Source organism: Actinia tenebrosa, unplaced genomic scaffold (assembly GCF_029948245.1).
Source record: "Actinia tenebrosa isolate PJP-AT-01 unplaced genomic scaffold, QUT_ActTen_1.0 PGA_scaffold4__44_contigs__length_22323623, whole genome shotgun sequence".
Lineage (NCBI taxonomy): Eukaryota > Metazoa > Cnidaria > Anthozoa > Actiniaria > Actiniidae > Actinia > Actinia tenebrosa.
The window spans coordinates 17,693,476-17,706,584 of record NW_028292581.1 but is presented as its reverse complement, the minus strand read 5'-3'; the positions used below and the strand labels follow the sequence as shown (position 1 = coordinate 17,706,584).

Genomic DNA, 13,109 nt, shown 5'->3' with positions numbered 1-13,109 from the left:
TACATAAGGGCACACAAAAAGTCTTACTTTTTTGCAATAAGATGTTCCATGTTAATTATTTTCTTACCTTAGGGATTCCTTGATAACCGTATATTTGCAGGTCGTATCAGCATCTAATAAACTTTATTATTGCCAATCGTTTCACAGATGAAAAGAAAATATTTTTATTTAGATCAAGCATTCCAAAGAGGGTCAATTCCAAAACATGGCGACCATCTTGGTGAAATTAACAATAGATACTAATGAGAATGTTTTTGGGAAATAGCACTGACATGGCCGCGCGAAATATTCGGGATCTCAGGGCTGTTATTGCGTCTTTATTATTGCTGCGTGTGGCAGGCAAATTTGAACGCGATGAGACAATTTGAAGACGCACTCCTGTAACCAAGCTCTTAGTTTAGTGTAGTTTTCATCAAATTAGTGGAATCAATATGTTGAATGTAATCATTACAGGAGAGCCTGGTTAGCTCAGTCGGTAGAGCATGGGACTCTTAATCCCAGGGTCGTGGGTTCGAGCCCCACATCGGGCGAAATGTAGTTTATCTTAATTGATGATAAATACAGTTAACTTTTTTAATCAGTCCTTTACCTTTAAGGATCCTTGTCTCAATCACGTGCTTAGTCGGGTCGACTTTTGGCATCTGAATAAAACGAAACAGTCATAGTCCTTTTCTGAGACAGGGAACGTTATGCATTGTAGTCTAGCTTGTGTACAAACATCTTTTCTTCATGATGCCTTATTTGGTGTTACTTGTACCGAAGCTGGACCACAATATAATGCATCTTATTTAACAAACTCAGAAAAGGTCTACGCTGCTTGGTTTTTCTTTTAGTGAGTTTTAGTGTGATATCTCAGTGGGGGGAAGTTGCTCACACCTTGATCGCTTTATTTAAAGCAAGCGCGGTTTATAGTTTTGTGTTTAGAGCCTGACGTTAGACTTTAACCAGTCCCGCTTCCTCTGTATACAACTATTTTTAAAAAATGGTGAAGGTTGAGTTGCATGCTTTATGTTGCATGTTGCATGCAGCATGTTGCATACTGCACGGTTGCATGCTGCATTTTGCATGCTGCATCTTGAATGCTGTATTTTGCATGTTACTTACTTATCAAGCTTGACATTTATATATTCATTCGTTAATAATGTCAGGAAGAAGAAAATATTCAGGAAAATGTGCAGAGAAAGTTTAGAAAAAATTCCATATCGATTTGATCTTTTGATTATTTAATTCTTCGCATCCACCATAATTCACTTTGGGCTCGGCATGTAACATGAAACAAAACCTTCTCCATTTTTTTTAAATAGCCGCATTTCTAAACCGCCTGTGAATAAGAAGCAAAAAACGCCCGTCCAGAGATCTGAAGATGGAAAACATACTATATTCGGTGGGTAAGATTTGTTTCAGACATGGCATTGCTAAAGAAATTAGGAAATACTATTTATAAAGTCATTTACCACCACTACCAGAATCCACGATGCAACATGTTCGCTATCTCAGCAAAGGCCTATAGTTCTCATACTTCAATAGTTTGTACAATTTCCCCAATATTAACACTGGTACTTTCCAGGGTCTCTACAATACTCAATCGTCCACAACTGATCTTTCGGCTGTTTTCCTGTTCGTTTTCTTTGCTGGCTGAGATAGAAAATGCAGATACTTTTCGTTTGATTGAACTAACGATGTTTGAGCGCAGTACTTCAAAGTCTGTCATGTCTACAAACTCGGAGTTCCGTTGGTCACCGACATCTCCATCATAACTTAGATTATCGAAAGACATTTGAGTGTTGCTTCTAGCAGTGCGAACGTTGCTTCTAGTGGGGAAAAATGAAACAATACTGTACTGAGTCAAGGTAATAATAATTTCGCTGGTATTAATAAAAGATGGAATTATTCAGCTTATCACAACGAAAGTAAGAAAACTTGGGGGGTGGGGGGGGGGGGGGGGAATGCTTGCCGTCGCAACAAGATCTAGTCAGACAAGTATTGGCCATAGCTCAACGGTAGAGCATCCGAATAATGCATTGTTTCAATTCTTATCAGAAACTTTCGCTGTAACGCGATAAAGATGGCGTCTTTATGCTGAAATGTTGTTTTTTTCTTTTTTGGAAAAGGACATTGAAACACACTAACCACGAATTCCGAAATTGCAGTCAAGATTCATGATTCATTATGTTTTAAAGTTGTCTCTGACTTGTGAAATTTACAATTTTTAAACTGAATTTTAGACCGAAACGTCAGAGTCAGAGACAACTAATGAACACTATCCACGTCACTAGATACATCTAATTAACGTACTTCCCATGTACCATTTCGTTCTCGGCTTCTATGTTCTTTATATGTTCTGAACCCGCCCACAATGATATTTACTGATACAGCGGCCATCTTGAATACTATTGTTTTAAGCCGATTATGTGATACCGAGGGGGCAACTACTGGACAGTTTATAGAAAGCACCGAGCTGTCAGGTTATTTCTTTATACAACTTATTATGGTATCCAACAATGTGAAACACATCTAAATACCAATTACATTTGCTGGTGGTTGGGGCAGTATATGTAAAACACCAAAGCGTAAAATAATATGAAAGAGTAACTTCGCCATTATTCGAATTCTATGCTTTATATATATATCTACGTTTTCTCCTTAGGCATCCCATAATTTAAGGTGACTGCCGTATCAGTAAAAAGATATATATTGAGCGTATTTTCCCCAGTGAAAACAAATGTTGAGTGGGTTTGCAATCATTTCCAATAGAAGGGTAATTTTTTACCTTTTTCTTTTCATTTTGTAGAGTGTGATTACAACAACAGCGATGAGTACAACACCAGCGACTGCTCCAATAACGCATCCTGAAATGACCTCAGCCCCAAAATCACCTGCAATGATTAATTTTATATGATATGAAATGTATTACAAAAAGAGGGTGTTTTAAAGGCCGCTACCGCTACCACTACTACCATTACCACTACCACCACCACTACCACCACCACTACCACCGCCACTGCCACCACCACTACCACTACCACTACCACCACAGCCACTACCACCACAGCCACTACCACCACAGCCACTACCACCACAGCCACTACCACCACAGCCACTACCACCACAGCCACTACCACCATAGCCACTACCACCACAGCCACTACCACCACAGCCACTACCACCGCCACCGCCACCGATACCACTGAAATTATACTGACTAGTACACTTACAAATCTCAGACTGTCATTTTTTTGATATCCACATGCCCTACCACAAGTCTACCATTTAATTATAGTATTTTTCGAACAATTACCGCAACCCTCAGACAGACATTCAGGTAAAAGAACAGGACTCCTGAGACTTCCGTTGTTATTGGCATCATCTTGTGTCTGACTCAAAACAAAGTGCCTGCACTTGGCGGAGTGTTGTTGCTTTTGAAAGAAACGAGCGATAGCAAAATGGAGCCGAATAATATAACCCACATATCATGAGACAATTTTCAAAGAAATATCCCCAAATATCTAGTAGTAGTTACAAAAAGTAGAAATTAAACAAATTCTACGCATGCCTTATGTGTTTACCTTTGACAAAGTCGTTGTTGTGGTTTGATTTTGAAGATTCAGCTCGCGGTGTTGTCCCATTTGCTGACGCTGTGAATGCTGTGCTACTCCGAGTAAATGAAGCTGTTCTTCTGGTAGTATTTACTCCATCAGAACTATGTTCTTCTGTTCGTGTTGTGGTTGCTTCTCGCGTGAGGTAGACTTCAGTACTAGATTCTGGCGTAGATTTTAGATGCATTACACTCGTAGATGTCAGTTTAAAGTCACGAAAGCCAGCCGACCAAACTGAATGTTATTACTGTTTTCAAAAGTGATAAAATTGAAAGAGGACTGAAGATTTGGTGACAAGTTTACACGTTTCAGATAAAAAAAAACAATCTGTTTAAGTAGTGTAATTATAGTTCCTAGTTGCTTGAATCTCCAGCTTTAATTCGCTGCGATATTGAAACCTTCACTCACAAAGCTCTAACACAACGATCCAATAGTAGTTTCAGTTACGTCTGAGTCTACAATCACCGTGTGCTCAATGACCCTTGACTTGCTTCAAAACACTGTGATACACCTTCACCTGATCCACTTGATCAATGCGGAAAGATAATATTTAAAGCAAAGCAAACCACCCTTGTGGTTATTTTTGAATATTTTTATCTGTTATATCTTGTGTTTTTATTTTGAAAAGGCTTATTATGAAAGCATTCCTCTGTTGAGAATAGGCCCTTTGCAGCTAGTGGTCACGTGCTTGGATACCGCTTAGCAACACAAAACTGGAGAGCAAGCCTTCCAGTAAACAAAAGTTGTAATAGGTCAAGCACGCGTGGTTTTATACAATAGTTTCATCGTTCAAAACGCTTAATCCTTTTGCCCTATCTACAAACACAGTAAGATAATCTTAAATTCTCTCCTTTGGACTCGATTTTTGGTTCGAAGTAACGATATTCTTCGCGTTATCGCGAAAAAATTGTCACCGCCGGCCCGCTCGACGGCTGAAAAACATGGCGACTTCGCAAGGTATGTACTTCAAAACTCTCCTTTTTTTTGGTTTCTTTTCAATTATTGGACTTCTAAAATCTCTAAAATAACAGTTTAGATTGTGAATGGTGATCGATTGTAATTGGACGGCATTTTAATGGACGATTTGTTTATTTTTTGTGAGAGTGATTCCACGTCTAAAGTCAAGACTAACCCATGTTTACATATATTCGCTGTAGATGTTAGAACTCCCGACGAGCCATCACATACCAAGAAAAATTCTTCGTACCATTGTTGTGTTCCCTTGTGTAACGGAGATTCTCGATATCATCCTGATTTAAAGTTTCACCGCTTACCAGGCCGTGCAAGGGATGAGCAATTGAAAAAGGAATGGCTGGTGAAGATACGAAGAGATGTGGGCCCACACTTCAAGGTATATAGGAATCTAACAATATCAATGCACAATACGAATTGCCTGTGGATCTTTAAAAAACTGTAATGAAGATAAAAATAGTTGAATACAGTTACATTGTTATTAAAAGGACATTTGATTTATAATAGGTTAACAAAAGTACCAGAGTGTGCTCAAAACACTTCACTGAGGAAGATTACAATCCTCCCACTGATTCTGGACGTCAGTTGCTAAAAAGAGAAGCTGTACCATCAATCTTTGACTGGTCAACCAAATCCAAAGCAAGAAGAAAGATAATTCGACAAGTAGATAGGTAATGAATATCACATATTTCTACTTCAATACATTTCATTTAGACTTGACTGATGGAATTGTACTTGATGTTTATTTTGGTTTAAACCAAAATAATTTTATAATTTTAATAATTTAGTCTTTTATAATTTTTTATTTAGTGTGAACTGAGTGTGAACTGAGTGTCATCATAATTTCAAAACCTTTTTACAGAGACACTCAGACAGATGAAAGTGATGACAATGAAGATAATAGTCCCAGCACTTCTACAACCTTCAGCATGGATGACCTACAAGCACAAGTCCAGTCACTCAGAGCACAGTTCCAAGATGCACAAAAGCAACTTGAACAAAGTAGAAATGAAACTGCAGCTGCCCTCACTGAAATAAAAAGGGTTAAAGTTGAAGCTGCAAAAGAAATTGAGGACATTAAGAGGCAAGCTGCAGAACAATTAGCACTTAATAAATTTGGGCTTGAGAGATTTGGCACAGACAATGAGATCATAAGATTTTATACAGGTTTCCCATCCTATTTACATATTCAGTTCTTTTTTAAGTTTTTGCAGCCATGTGCTGCACAAATGACATATTGTTATGCCTCTGGAGAAAGAGAAAGTAGACCAGACTCAAGAAATATGCTTCTTGTGGATGAATTGTTTATGTTTTGTGTACGCCTCAAACTAGGTCTATTCGGACAGGATTTAGCTCATAGGTTCCGAATACATAAATCGTCAGTTTGCAGGAAATTGATCACATGGACTAATTTTTTGTATTTTCTTCTTGGTAGTCAAGTGATCTGGCCTTCAAGGCAAGATGTTGATAGGTTTATGCCAGAAGGTTTTAAAAAGCTTTATGCAAGCACACGTGTCATTTTAGATTGTACAGAGATTTTTGTTCAAACACCTACCTCCCTACTACTTCAGTCGCAGCTTTATTCTAGTTATAAGAGTAATACTACACTCAAGGGTTTGATAGGCATTACCCCTAATGGAGCTATTAGCTTCGTTTCTAGCCTTTACACAGGGGGGATTAGTGATAAGGAAATCACAAGGTGCAGCGGCATTCTAGATTTGTTAGAACCTGGTGATTCAGTCATGGCAGACAAAGGGTTTGACATTGAAGATTTACTTAGGGAGAAGCGGGTAGAGTTAAATATTCCTCCGTTTCTTGAAAGTCAGGAACAATTCTCTGCCGCAGATGTTCAAAAAACAAAGACACTAGCAAGTCTTAGAATTCATGTCGAGAGGGCAATAAGAAGAGTCAAAGAGTACCACTTTTTTGATTCAGATGTGCCATTGTCCACTTTAGGTTCAGTCAATCAGTTATATACTGTAGCCTGCCTCCTTACAAATTTTCAAGGCCCACTTATTTTATCCAATGGTAATAATGAGGCATAGTGTCTGTAAGAAGTTGGTGAATGTATGATTAATGTGGCTTACATAACCCATTAGATAATCTTTAATGCAGGTTGGTTTATCATGTGTCTTGGATTGCTTTTTGTAACTATTTCAATTTGTTTGTAAATGAAAACTCAAAAAAAAAAACTAATGAACAAACACAAAATCTAAATAGCACAAATAAATATAATACTAATATGATATAAATATAATAAAAAATAAATTAAGATTATGAATTGATTTGTCATTAATAAAAATAATATAATATTTGTTATCATAAGAAATCTGGCCATGGTTTGAGAACAACAACAAAAATCTTAGTGTATTAATGTAAATAGTAATTGAAGAAAAAACTATCAACTTTGTCCTTTGCTTGCTGGAAAAACACTGAATCAAAATTAATTATAGAGCAAACAAACAAATTTTCGTCAATGTAACTGAAAAAATCACACCATTCTAATCCTGTGAGTCCAAGCTGGCACTGGATCTGGTAATAATAAATGTCTGTTGTTTTCAGTTTGTACTGGTTAGTGTTCTGGTCCTTGGTGAGATACCTCACATTGTCAAATGATGTTTCCCCCTCTTTAACGACCTTTATTTCTAACAAGCCAAAGGGATTCTGACCATTATTTACGGCATCAAGGTCATAAACTTTCCTGTCTGGGCTACAACCTAGCCATGGGCACTTTGGGTGGACAATCAGCCCAGATGGGAAGAGGTTTACTCTTCCACCCTTTGCATTGCTAGCATAGACCATGGCAGCATGTGGTTCAAGTTCAATGCCTCTTCTCATTGCTGCAGTTTGTACAAATCTGGTGGGGTTTAGCTGATTGACAAGGGTGTCAAAATGTGACACCCGGCGAGCGACAATGCCAAATTTGCTTGCTGTTACCCTTTTTTTTCTGAGCAGGTGCCATACATCACTCTGACTTTGAGTGACTGTTTGCTGCTGCACTCTCAGTGATGACTCTGTTGTCACAGACAATGTTCCAAATATAGATTGTTGACGACTGTCAAGACAGATTGACACATTGTTATTAAATCTGTCCTCTGCACTTGAGAGGGGAAGCTCTGGGAAAGAAGTGCAAGTAAAATCATTTATGATGTAGTCAGTTGACATCTTTTGTTGATATGACAGGACACAGCCTTTTGGGACATTTCCAAACTTGCTCTGTACAAATGGGATATTGCCAAGTTGATCTTGATTGGGCAGAATGGTTGTAAAGAGAGGATAAGGTGGTTGGAAGCCGTTAAAGTGCTCTTTTGTGAGGGTAGGATACTGGGTAGATGGGGAATACAAATTACTCTTGATATATCTACTGTACGAAGCGCCAAGTTGGGGTTTTTTCACTAGCACGTCTTGTATTTCTTTTTGTGCGATTTTGGATCCTCTAGGTATGCTCCAACGCTGCTTCATGCTGGTACATGTTAGCTCATCAGGCAATGTCCGATGTCCCAGTTGCTTAAGAAGGGCTAAATAGTAAAGAAGCCCGATCACATGATGGCAGTATCCACCTGCCCCGGCTACACATGAGCACAGCCCAGACAGCAATGTCAAATTGTTGTTCTGGACTGACACCTCTAAAATGTGCGGTGGTTCAGACTTCCTCATTGAGCGGTAACACTTGCATTTAACTCTCACGCACTGGTCGGTATATATCACTAAAAAATTGGAAAAATTAGTGTGAATTGTCTGCCATTCATATCATAATGAAATAGAAAAAACATTTTGGCTATCAAGTACCTTTAACGTCATGTAAATAGCCTGGTTCCGCCATAAATTTGTACGCTTTCGAAGTGCTTGTGCAGCCAGACTTCTCTATAGCGTAGCTCCCTACATCATCGAAGGTGAGGGAAGGAAAGATAGAGATGTCTTGAGTTTCTACTTCATCTAAAACAAAAATAAATATAAAAATATCAGTACGAAGAATTTTTCTTGGTATGTGATGGCTCGTCGGGAGTTCTAACATCTACAGCGAATATATGTAAACATGGGTTAGTCTTGACTTTAGACGTGGAATCACTCTCACAAAAAATAAACAAATCGTCCATTAAAATGCCGTCCAATTACAATCGATCACCATTCACAATCTAAACTGTTATTTTAGAGATTTTAGAAGTCCAATAATTGAAAAGAAACCAAAAAAAAGGAGAGTTTTGAAGTACATACCTTGCGAAGTCGCCATGTTTTTCAGCCGTCGAGCGGGCCGGCGGTGACAATTTTTTCGCGATAACGCGAAGAATATCGTTACTTCGAACCAAAAATCGAGTCCAAAGGAGAGAATTTAAGATTATCTTACTGTGTTTGTAGATAGGGCAAAAGGATTAAGCGTTTTGAACGATGAAACTATCGTATAAAACCACGCGTGCTTGACCTATTACAACTTTTGTTTACTGGAAGGCTTGCTCTCCAGTTTTGTGTTGCTAAGCGGTATCCAAGCACGTGACCACTAGCTGCAAAGGGCCTATTGCTTTGAATCGGTGTTTTTAATCTAATTGTGTCGTGTTGTGTAAATAAAGTAATGTGAACGCGCCAAAAGTAAACACAATACTCTAGTAGGAGTCAATAATATGGAGAGAGCATAATTGATTCGTTAAGCTATTGACTTCGGAGCAATTAAGCAAGAGCTAGTTGCCTTAGGTCACCGATTAGCAGGAAATATTGGTTTATATTTAACCACATATTTATCTGAGGAAAAGTTGTCAAGTTTATTTTGATACCAGCAGACAATTACTTTGGGCTTCAGGAACGCCGATGGAGAAGGACTAAATAACCTCTGGACCAAGGTTATCAGATTTTTTCTCAGCTTCCCGATGGAAAAATAAGAAAGACCAGGAACCTTAACACGTAGCAGTAGCAGTAGCATGCAGAGTCCACGCATAAAGGAATCACTAAAGGAAACCAAGGGAACCGTATTTTGTCAAAATGGATACCACTCGCCCAATGTGGGGCTCGAACCCACGACCCTGGGATTAAGAGTCCCATGCTCTACCGACTGAGCTAACCGGGCACTTCATTTCAATATTTTCATTGTATACAAACACGTTCTCCTGTACTTTGTTTCTAGTGAGTTTGCGGTTTATATTTTGAAGATAATAGTATGTTATCTGATGTTCCTTTATCGTCCTTGTTTTTCAAGCGTAGCGCTTAATGTAGCCAGTGGTTAACAAACCTGTGGCCCTTGTTCCATGATCGAATTGGAATTTAGTAGTTGATATTTGTAGAGGGAGGAAAACCGGAGAACCTGGAGAAAAACCCTTGAAGCACAGGGGAGAACCAACAAACAACTAGGGACTCGAACCCGGAATCCTAAGTGCGCATTCAAGCAGCGCCATGTTTATTCTCATGCACTACAAAGCACTTCCGATCCAGTGCCCGTGTCCAGTGTCCTGAAGCGCTTATTGCCGTCATATTTATTATCGATTCTCTCGACATCGATTACGAAAAGTTTTTGGAAACCTGAAAGGAAGAAAACAAACAGGCTGTAAAGAGAAAAAAATACGATATTCCCTTTGGCACAATGACTAATAAGGCATCGATTCTGAATACGAATCAGAGAATTCCTAGTCGGGGTAGGTGTACCTTTTTTTGGAGGCCGACCATTATGCAAAATATTATCTCTCTCCGTCCGAAAAATTAATACTGATGACCCCTACATAGCAAGTTATTTCGTTCGTTCTCCTGCTGAGTATTGAAACAACAGGACTTTTAAAACTTGGGGAAAACGATGAAATAATTTTGCACTCGCTTTTTTTTTGGATTATCTTTTTGTTTGTTTGTTGTTGTGGTTTTTTGTTGTTGTTGTTGTTGTTGTTTTTTTTTTTTGGTTTTTCGTTGTTGTTTTTTTTTTTTTTTTTTTTTTTTTTGTTTGTTTGTTTGTTTTTTCCTTCTTTCTTGCTATCGTTCTTCTTTACTTATTTCCTTCTTTCCTTCCTATCTTTTTTCTTTGCTAAAATACTCCACCATCCCCCCCTTAACTTTTTGCGTAACGTTTCGTTTTTCCAACCTGTTCTGCTCTATACTAAGGATCACGCGAGAGAGAAACTCCAAATTTGTCCGATTTCAAACATGACGTCACCACGCACGCTCATTCGAATTATTACGTCACAAAGACATTAGACTATTGACTTCAAATTTAGCTTGATGTCAGCGCACAGAAAAACAAAAATTAGCGGCTTTGTACTGTTTGATGCCTTTTCACATTGTTTTATGCATATGTCTTTTCAAATTGTTTTAGTACAAATGACTATCATACAAGCTCTATTCAAACAGGTAAAAACCAAGTCATCTCATGATTAGCAGGGAAAACTGCAATTTGATTTACACGCCGTATTTTGAGTTTCTTCTTTTTATCATGCAATTAATGTATTAATCTATTGCAGGTTCAGTCGGATCCTGTCATGTCGGAATTTTGACTTTTTTTTCATTCTTCGGTCTTTTCATTTTGTTCTTATCCTTCAATTCCCTCACGATCTCTTATATATTGATTTAGTAAAAGATCGCGAGGTAAAAGTGCTGATGTCCAAACTAACAAACATTTTAGGTTGAATAAACTGATTTGAATTTTGAATTCAACAATGAATCAGAGAATCTTTCAAAAGTGTATATATGTATATGATATATTTGTATACTTGTATTTTATATCTATAACTAGTAAGTGTAATGTTAGATGTTATATATATTCTTTCCTTTATTTATCATTCCTTCCTTATACCTGATTGTAAATAACAACATAAAATGGCTGGGGGTTAACTAGAAAAATATGGTTAATTTAACCTTCAGCCTCGAACACTAATTCTAGTATCTTTTTTTTTTTTTTTTTTCCTTCCTTGTAAATATATATATCCTGCATGATTGTAAATAGATTTCTAGTACTAAATGTTTTTATGTATTATTCTTCTTCCTATGAGTAAACTAAAGGTTGTATTGTATTGTATTGGACTAATGAAAAGTCATCTGACTTCGGACCAGGATGAGATCAAATCACGTTCGATTCGTCAATCTTTCAAGCATACTAGTGTTCAGTACAATCCGTTCATGATAAGCGAAATATCTCAGCCTGATGACCTTCAAATGACAATTACTTTTCCACTCATTTACTCGGAAGACTCTTTTCTACAGAAAAGAACCTTTTTGACCAAAACCTTGAATCTTGAACTTTGGAAGCTAAACAGATACGGGTCAAGAGCAGCATTGATAGACGTTGATAGTACCATTGCTGTAGTTAATTCCACTTGTATTGCTGATGATGACCCAAGTCCCACAACAAGGAATATTGCAGCAGGGCTCCAGCACACAACAAATGTGACAACTACAGCAAGAACACACAATGTGACTTTCTTTTTCTTCTTTCTCTCGGTGATCTCTCGTTCTCCTGTAGGTTCGACTGTCTGCTTGCACCAGAGGGAAATGAATATTTTCACAGTAAAAAATATCATTAGAGACAAGATACAAATTATTTCTACCAAAGAATACCACATATAAGCTTTAAAAATCGAATCGTTAAGGGAGCAGCCAAAATAGTTTCTGCTAAAATGAACATCAACAAGTAAGGGAGATAGCATAACAACAGCATATATCCAGGACACCACAATGAGCACTTTGACGATCTTTGGCGAGAAACGCTGACGGAAGGTATGAGGACGACAAACAGCAAAGTATCGTTCAACTGATAAACAAATCATGGTGAAAATAGAAGCTCTAGACGCCATTCCAGCAATGTTATCAGATAACACTAGTTTACACAGCCAGTTACCAATAGCTCCATCAGGCAAGGATGGTGTATCCAACAAAGGCAGAACTATATTCTCAGGAGCAAGAAACACACCAAATAAAAGATCTGCTACAGCCAAGTTTAGCAGCAGATAGTTTGTGGTTGTTTTCATTCCTCGTTCATTCCTGATGATGTAAATAACGAGGGAGTTTCCTGCTATGTTGAAGACGAGAACAGCAGAAAGTACGACAGAAAAAATGATTTCCTTTGTAGCTGGCATGACCTCGAGTTCGAACTTCCACCGATATGTGATCACTTCAAAATCTTTTATGTAGTCGGGTTGTGTTGCCTGTAGGTTTGTTGCCATTCCAAAAATACACAGCTGGTTTTATTATTATTTTAATAACGTGCTTTTGAAGTGTTTTGTTTTTGATCCGTCTCAAAATCAGTGTACTTCGTTATTAAGTTTTAATGAAATCCCATTTCATTACGAGAGTTTAATATTTTTATTCTGCCTTCACGAATATTGGTTTTTCCTTTTACTAAAACAGAGCATTGTCTTATTTTTCATATATAGCAGCAGGGTGTGATCAATCTATGGACGACCAATCTAAATTGAAATTAGATAGATTGATAGATTAAGTTCAATGAATGCCATTTCATATGAGAGTATATCTAAAATACTCACGACATTTCCATTTCATTTTCTCGTCATGGTTTCCTACTTCCTTTTCCTCTCGCGTTCTCGCGCCAGTCCCGTGTATCCAGAGTATCTAAAAATG

At 37.8% G+C, this 13,109-nt stretch overlaps 4 protein-coding genes and 2 non-coding genes across 8 annotated transcripts; 2 read left to right on the top strand and 4 right to left on the bottom strand.

Moving 5' to 3' along the window:
• Positions 1-148: 148 nt before the first annotated feature.
• Positions 149-4,166, bottom strand: LOC148907359 (uncharacterized). Its single transcript, XM_089036298.1, has 3 exons — positions 3,567-4,166; positions 2,771-2,876; positions 149-1,811 (listed from the first exon to the last, which is right to left on the bottom strand). The coding sequence occupies exons 1-3, from the start codon at positions 3,781-3,783 to the stop codon at positions 1,514-1,516; spliced, it is 621 nt and encodes a 206-aa protein (XP_088892424.1). The 5' UTR covers positions 3,784-4,166; the 3' UTR covers positions 149-1,513.
• Trnak-cuu (transfer RNA lysine (anticodon CUU)) lies at positions 458-530 on the top strand. Its single transcript has one exon. It is a non-coding gene; the product is annotated as a tRNA-Lys (tRNA).
• A 190-nt stretch (positions 4,167-4,356) lies between the features above and the next one.
• Positions 4,357-6,845, top strand: LOC148907358 (uncharacterized). 2 transcript variants are annotated; one of them, XM_089037064.1, is made up of 4 exons: positions 4,357-4,553; positions 4,754-4,947; positions 5,076-5,239; positions 5,431-6,845. In XM_089037064.1, the coding sequence occupies exons 1-4, from the start codon at positions 4,538-4,540 to the stop codon at positions 6,611-6,613; spliced, it is 1,557 nt and encodes a 518-aa protein (XP_088893190.1). In that variant the 5' UTR covers positions 4,357-4,537; the 3' UTR covers positions 6,614-6,845. The 2 variants fall into 2 exon arrangements, with proteins under 2 accessions (XP_088893190.1, XP_088893189.1); XM_089037063.1 differs by lacking the exon at positions 4,357-4,553 and having other exon boundaries at positions 4,672-4,947.
• LOC148907357 (uncharacterized) lies at positions 6,830-9,079 on the bottom strand. Of its 2 annotated transcripts, none has more exons than XM_089037065.1 (3): positions 8,784-9,079; positions 8,358-8,583; positions 6,830-8,275 (listed from the first exon to the last, which is right to left on the bottom strand). In XM_089037065.1, the coding sequence occupies exons 2-3, from the start codon at positions 8,581-8,583 to the stop codon at positions 6,939-6,941; spliced, it is 1,563 nt and encodes a 520-aa protein (XP_088893191.1). In that variant the 5' UTR covers positions 8,784-9,079; the 3' UTR covers positions 6,830-6,938. The 2 variants fall into 2 exon arrangements, with proteins under 2 accessions (XP_088893191.1, XP_088893192.1); XM_089037066.1 differs by having other exon boundaries at positions 8,358-8,504.
• A 472-nt stretch (positions 9,080-9,551) lies between these two features.
• Trnak-cuu (transfer RNA lysine (anticodon CUU)) lies at positions 9,552-9,624 on the bottom strand. The gene has a single exon. It is a non-coding gene; the product is annotated as a tRNA-Lys (tRNA).
• An 856-nt stretch (positions 9,625-10,480) lies between these two features.
• Positions 10,481-13,102, bottom strand: LOC148907355 (allatostatin-A receptor-like). The gene is made up of 2 exons (XM_089036316.1): positions 13,016-13,102; positions 10,481-12,937 (listed from the first exon to the last, which is right to left on the bottom strand). Exon 2 carries the CDS (start codon positions 12,692-12,694, stop codon positions 11,711-11,713), a length of 984 nt encoding a protein of 327 aa, XP_088892442.1. The 5' UTR covers positions 12,695-12,937; positions 13,016-13,102; the 3' UTR covers positions 10,481-11,710.
• Positions 13,103-13,109: the final 7 nt, after the last annotated feature.

What these genes read in the sequence shown, in the direction of transcription:
- LOC148907359 (XM_089036298.1), bottom strand. Translation starts at nt 3,783, where the DNA reads ATGCATCTAAAATCTACGCCAGAATCTAGTACTGAAGTCTACCTCACG. An exon ending in CAACAACGACTTTGTCAAAG is followed by an intron (nt 2,877 to 3,566) that starts GTAAACACATAA and finishes TAATCATTGCAG; the next exon opens with GTGATTTTGGGGCTGAGGTC. An exon ending in TACAAAATGAAAAGAAAAAG is followed by an intron (nt 1,812 to 2,770) that starts GTAAAAAATTAC and finishes TTTCCCCACTAG; the next exon opens with AAGCAACGTTCGCACTGCTA.
- LOC148907357 (XM_089037065.1), bottom strand. Translation starts at nt 8,583, where the DNA reads ATGTTAGAACTCCCGACGAGCCATCACATACCAAGAAAAATTCTTCGT. An exon ending in CTATTTACATGACGTTAAAG is followed by an intron (nt 8,276 to 8,357) that starts GTACTTGATAGC and finishes CCAATTTTTTAG; the next exon opens with TGATATATACCGACCAGTGC.
- LOC148907358 (XM_089037063.1), top strand. Translation starts at nt 4,672, where the DNA reads ATGGACGATTTGTTTATTTTTTGTGAGAGTGATTCCACGTCTAAAGTC. An exon ending in ATGTGGGCCCACACTTCAAG is followed by an intron (nt 4,948 to 5,075) that starts GTATATAGGAAT and finishes GATTTATAATAG; the next exon opens with GTTAACAAAAGTACCAGAGT. An exon ending in ATAATTCGACAAGTAGATAG is followed by an intron (nt 5,240 to 5,430) that starts GTAATGAATATC and finishes ACCTTTTTACAG; the next exon opens with AGACACTCAGACAGATGAAA.
- LOC148907355 (XM_089036316.1), bottom strand. Translation starts at nt 12,694, where the DNA reads ATGGCAACAAACCTACAGGCAACACAACCCGACTACATAAAAGATTTT.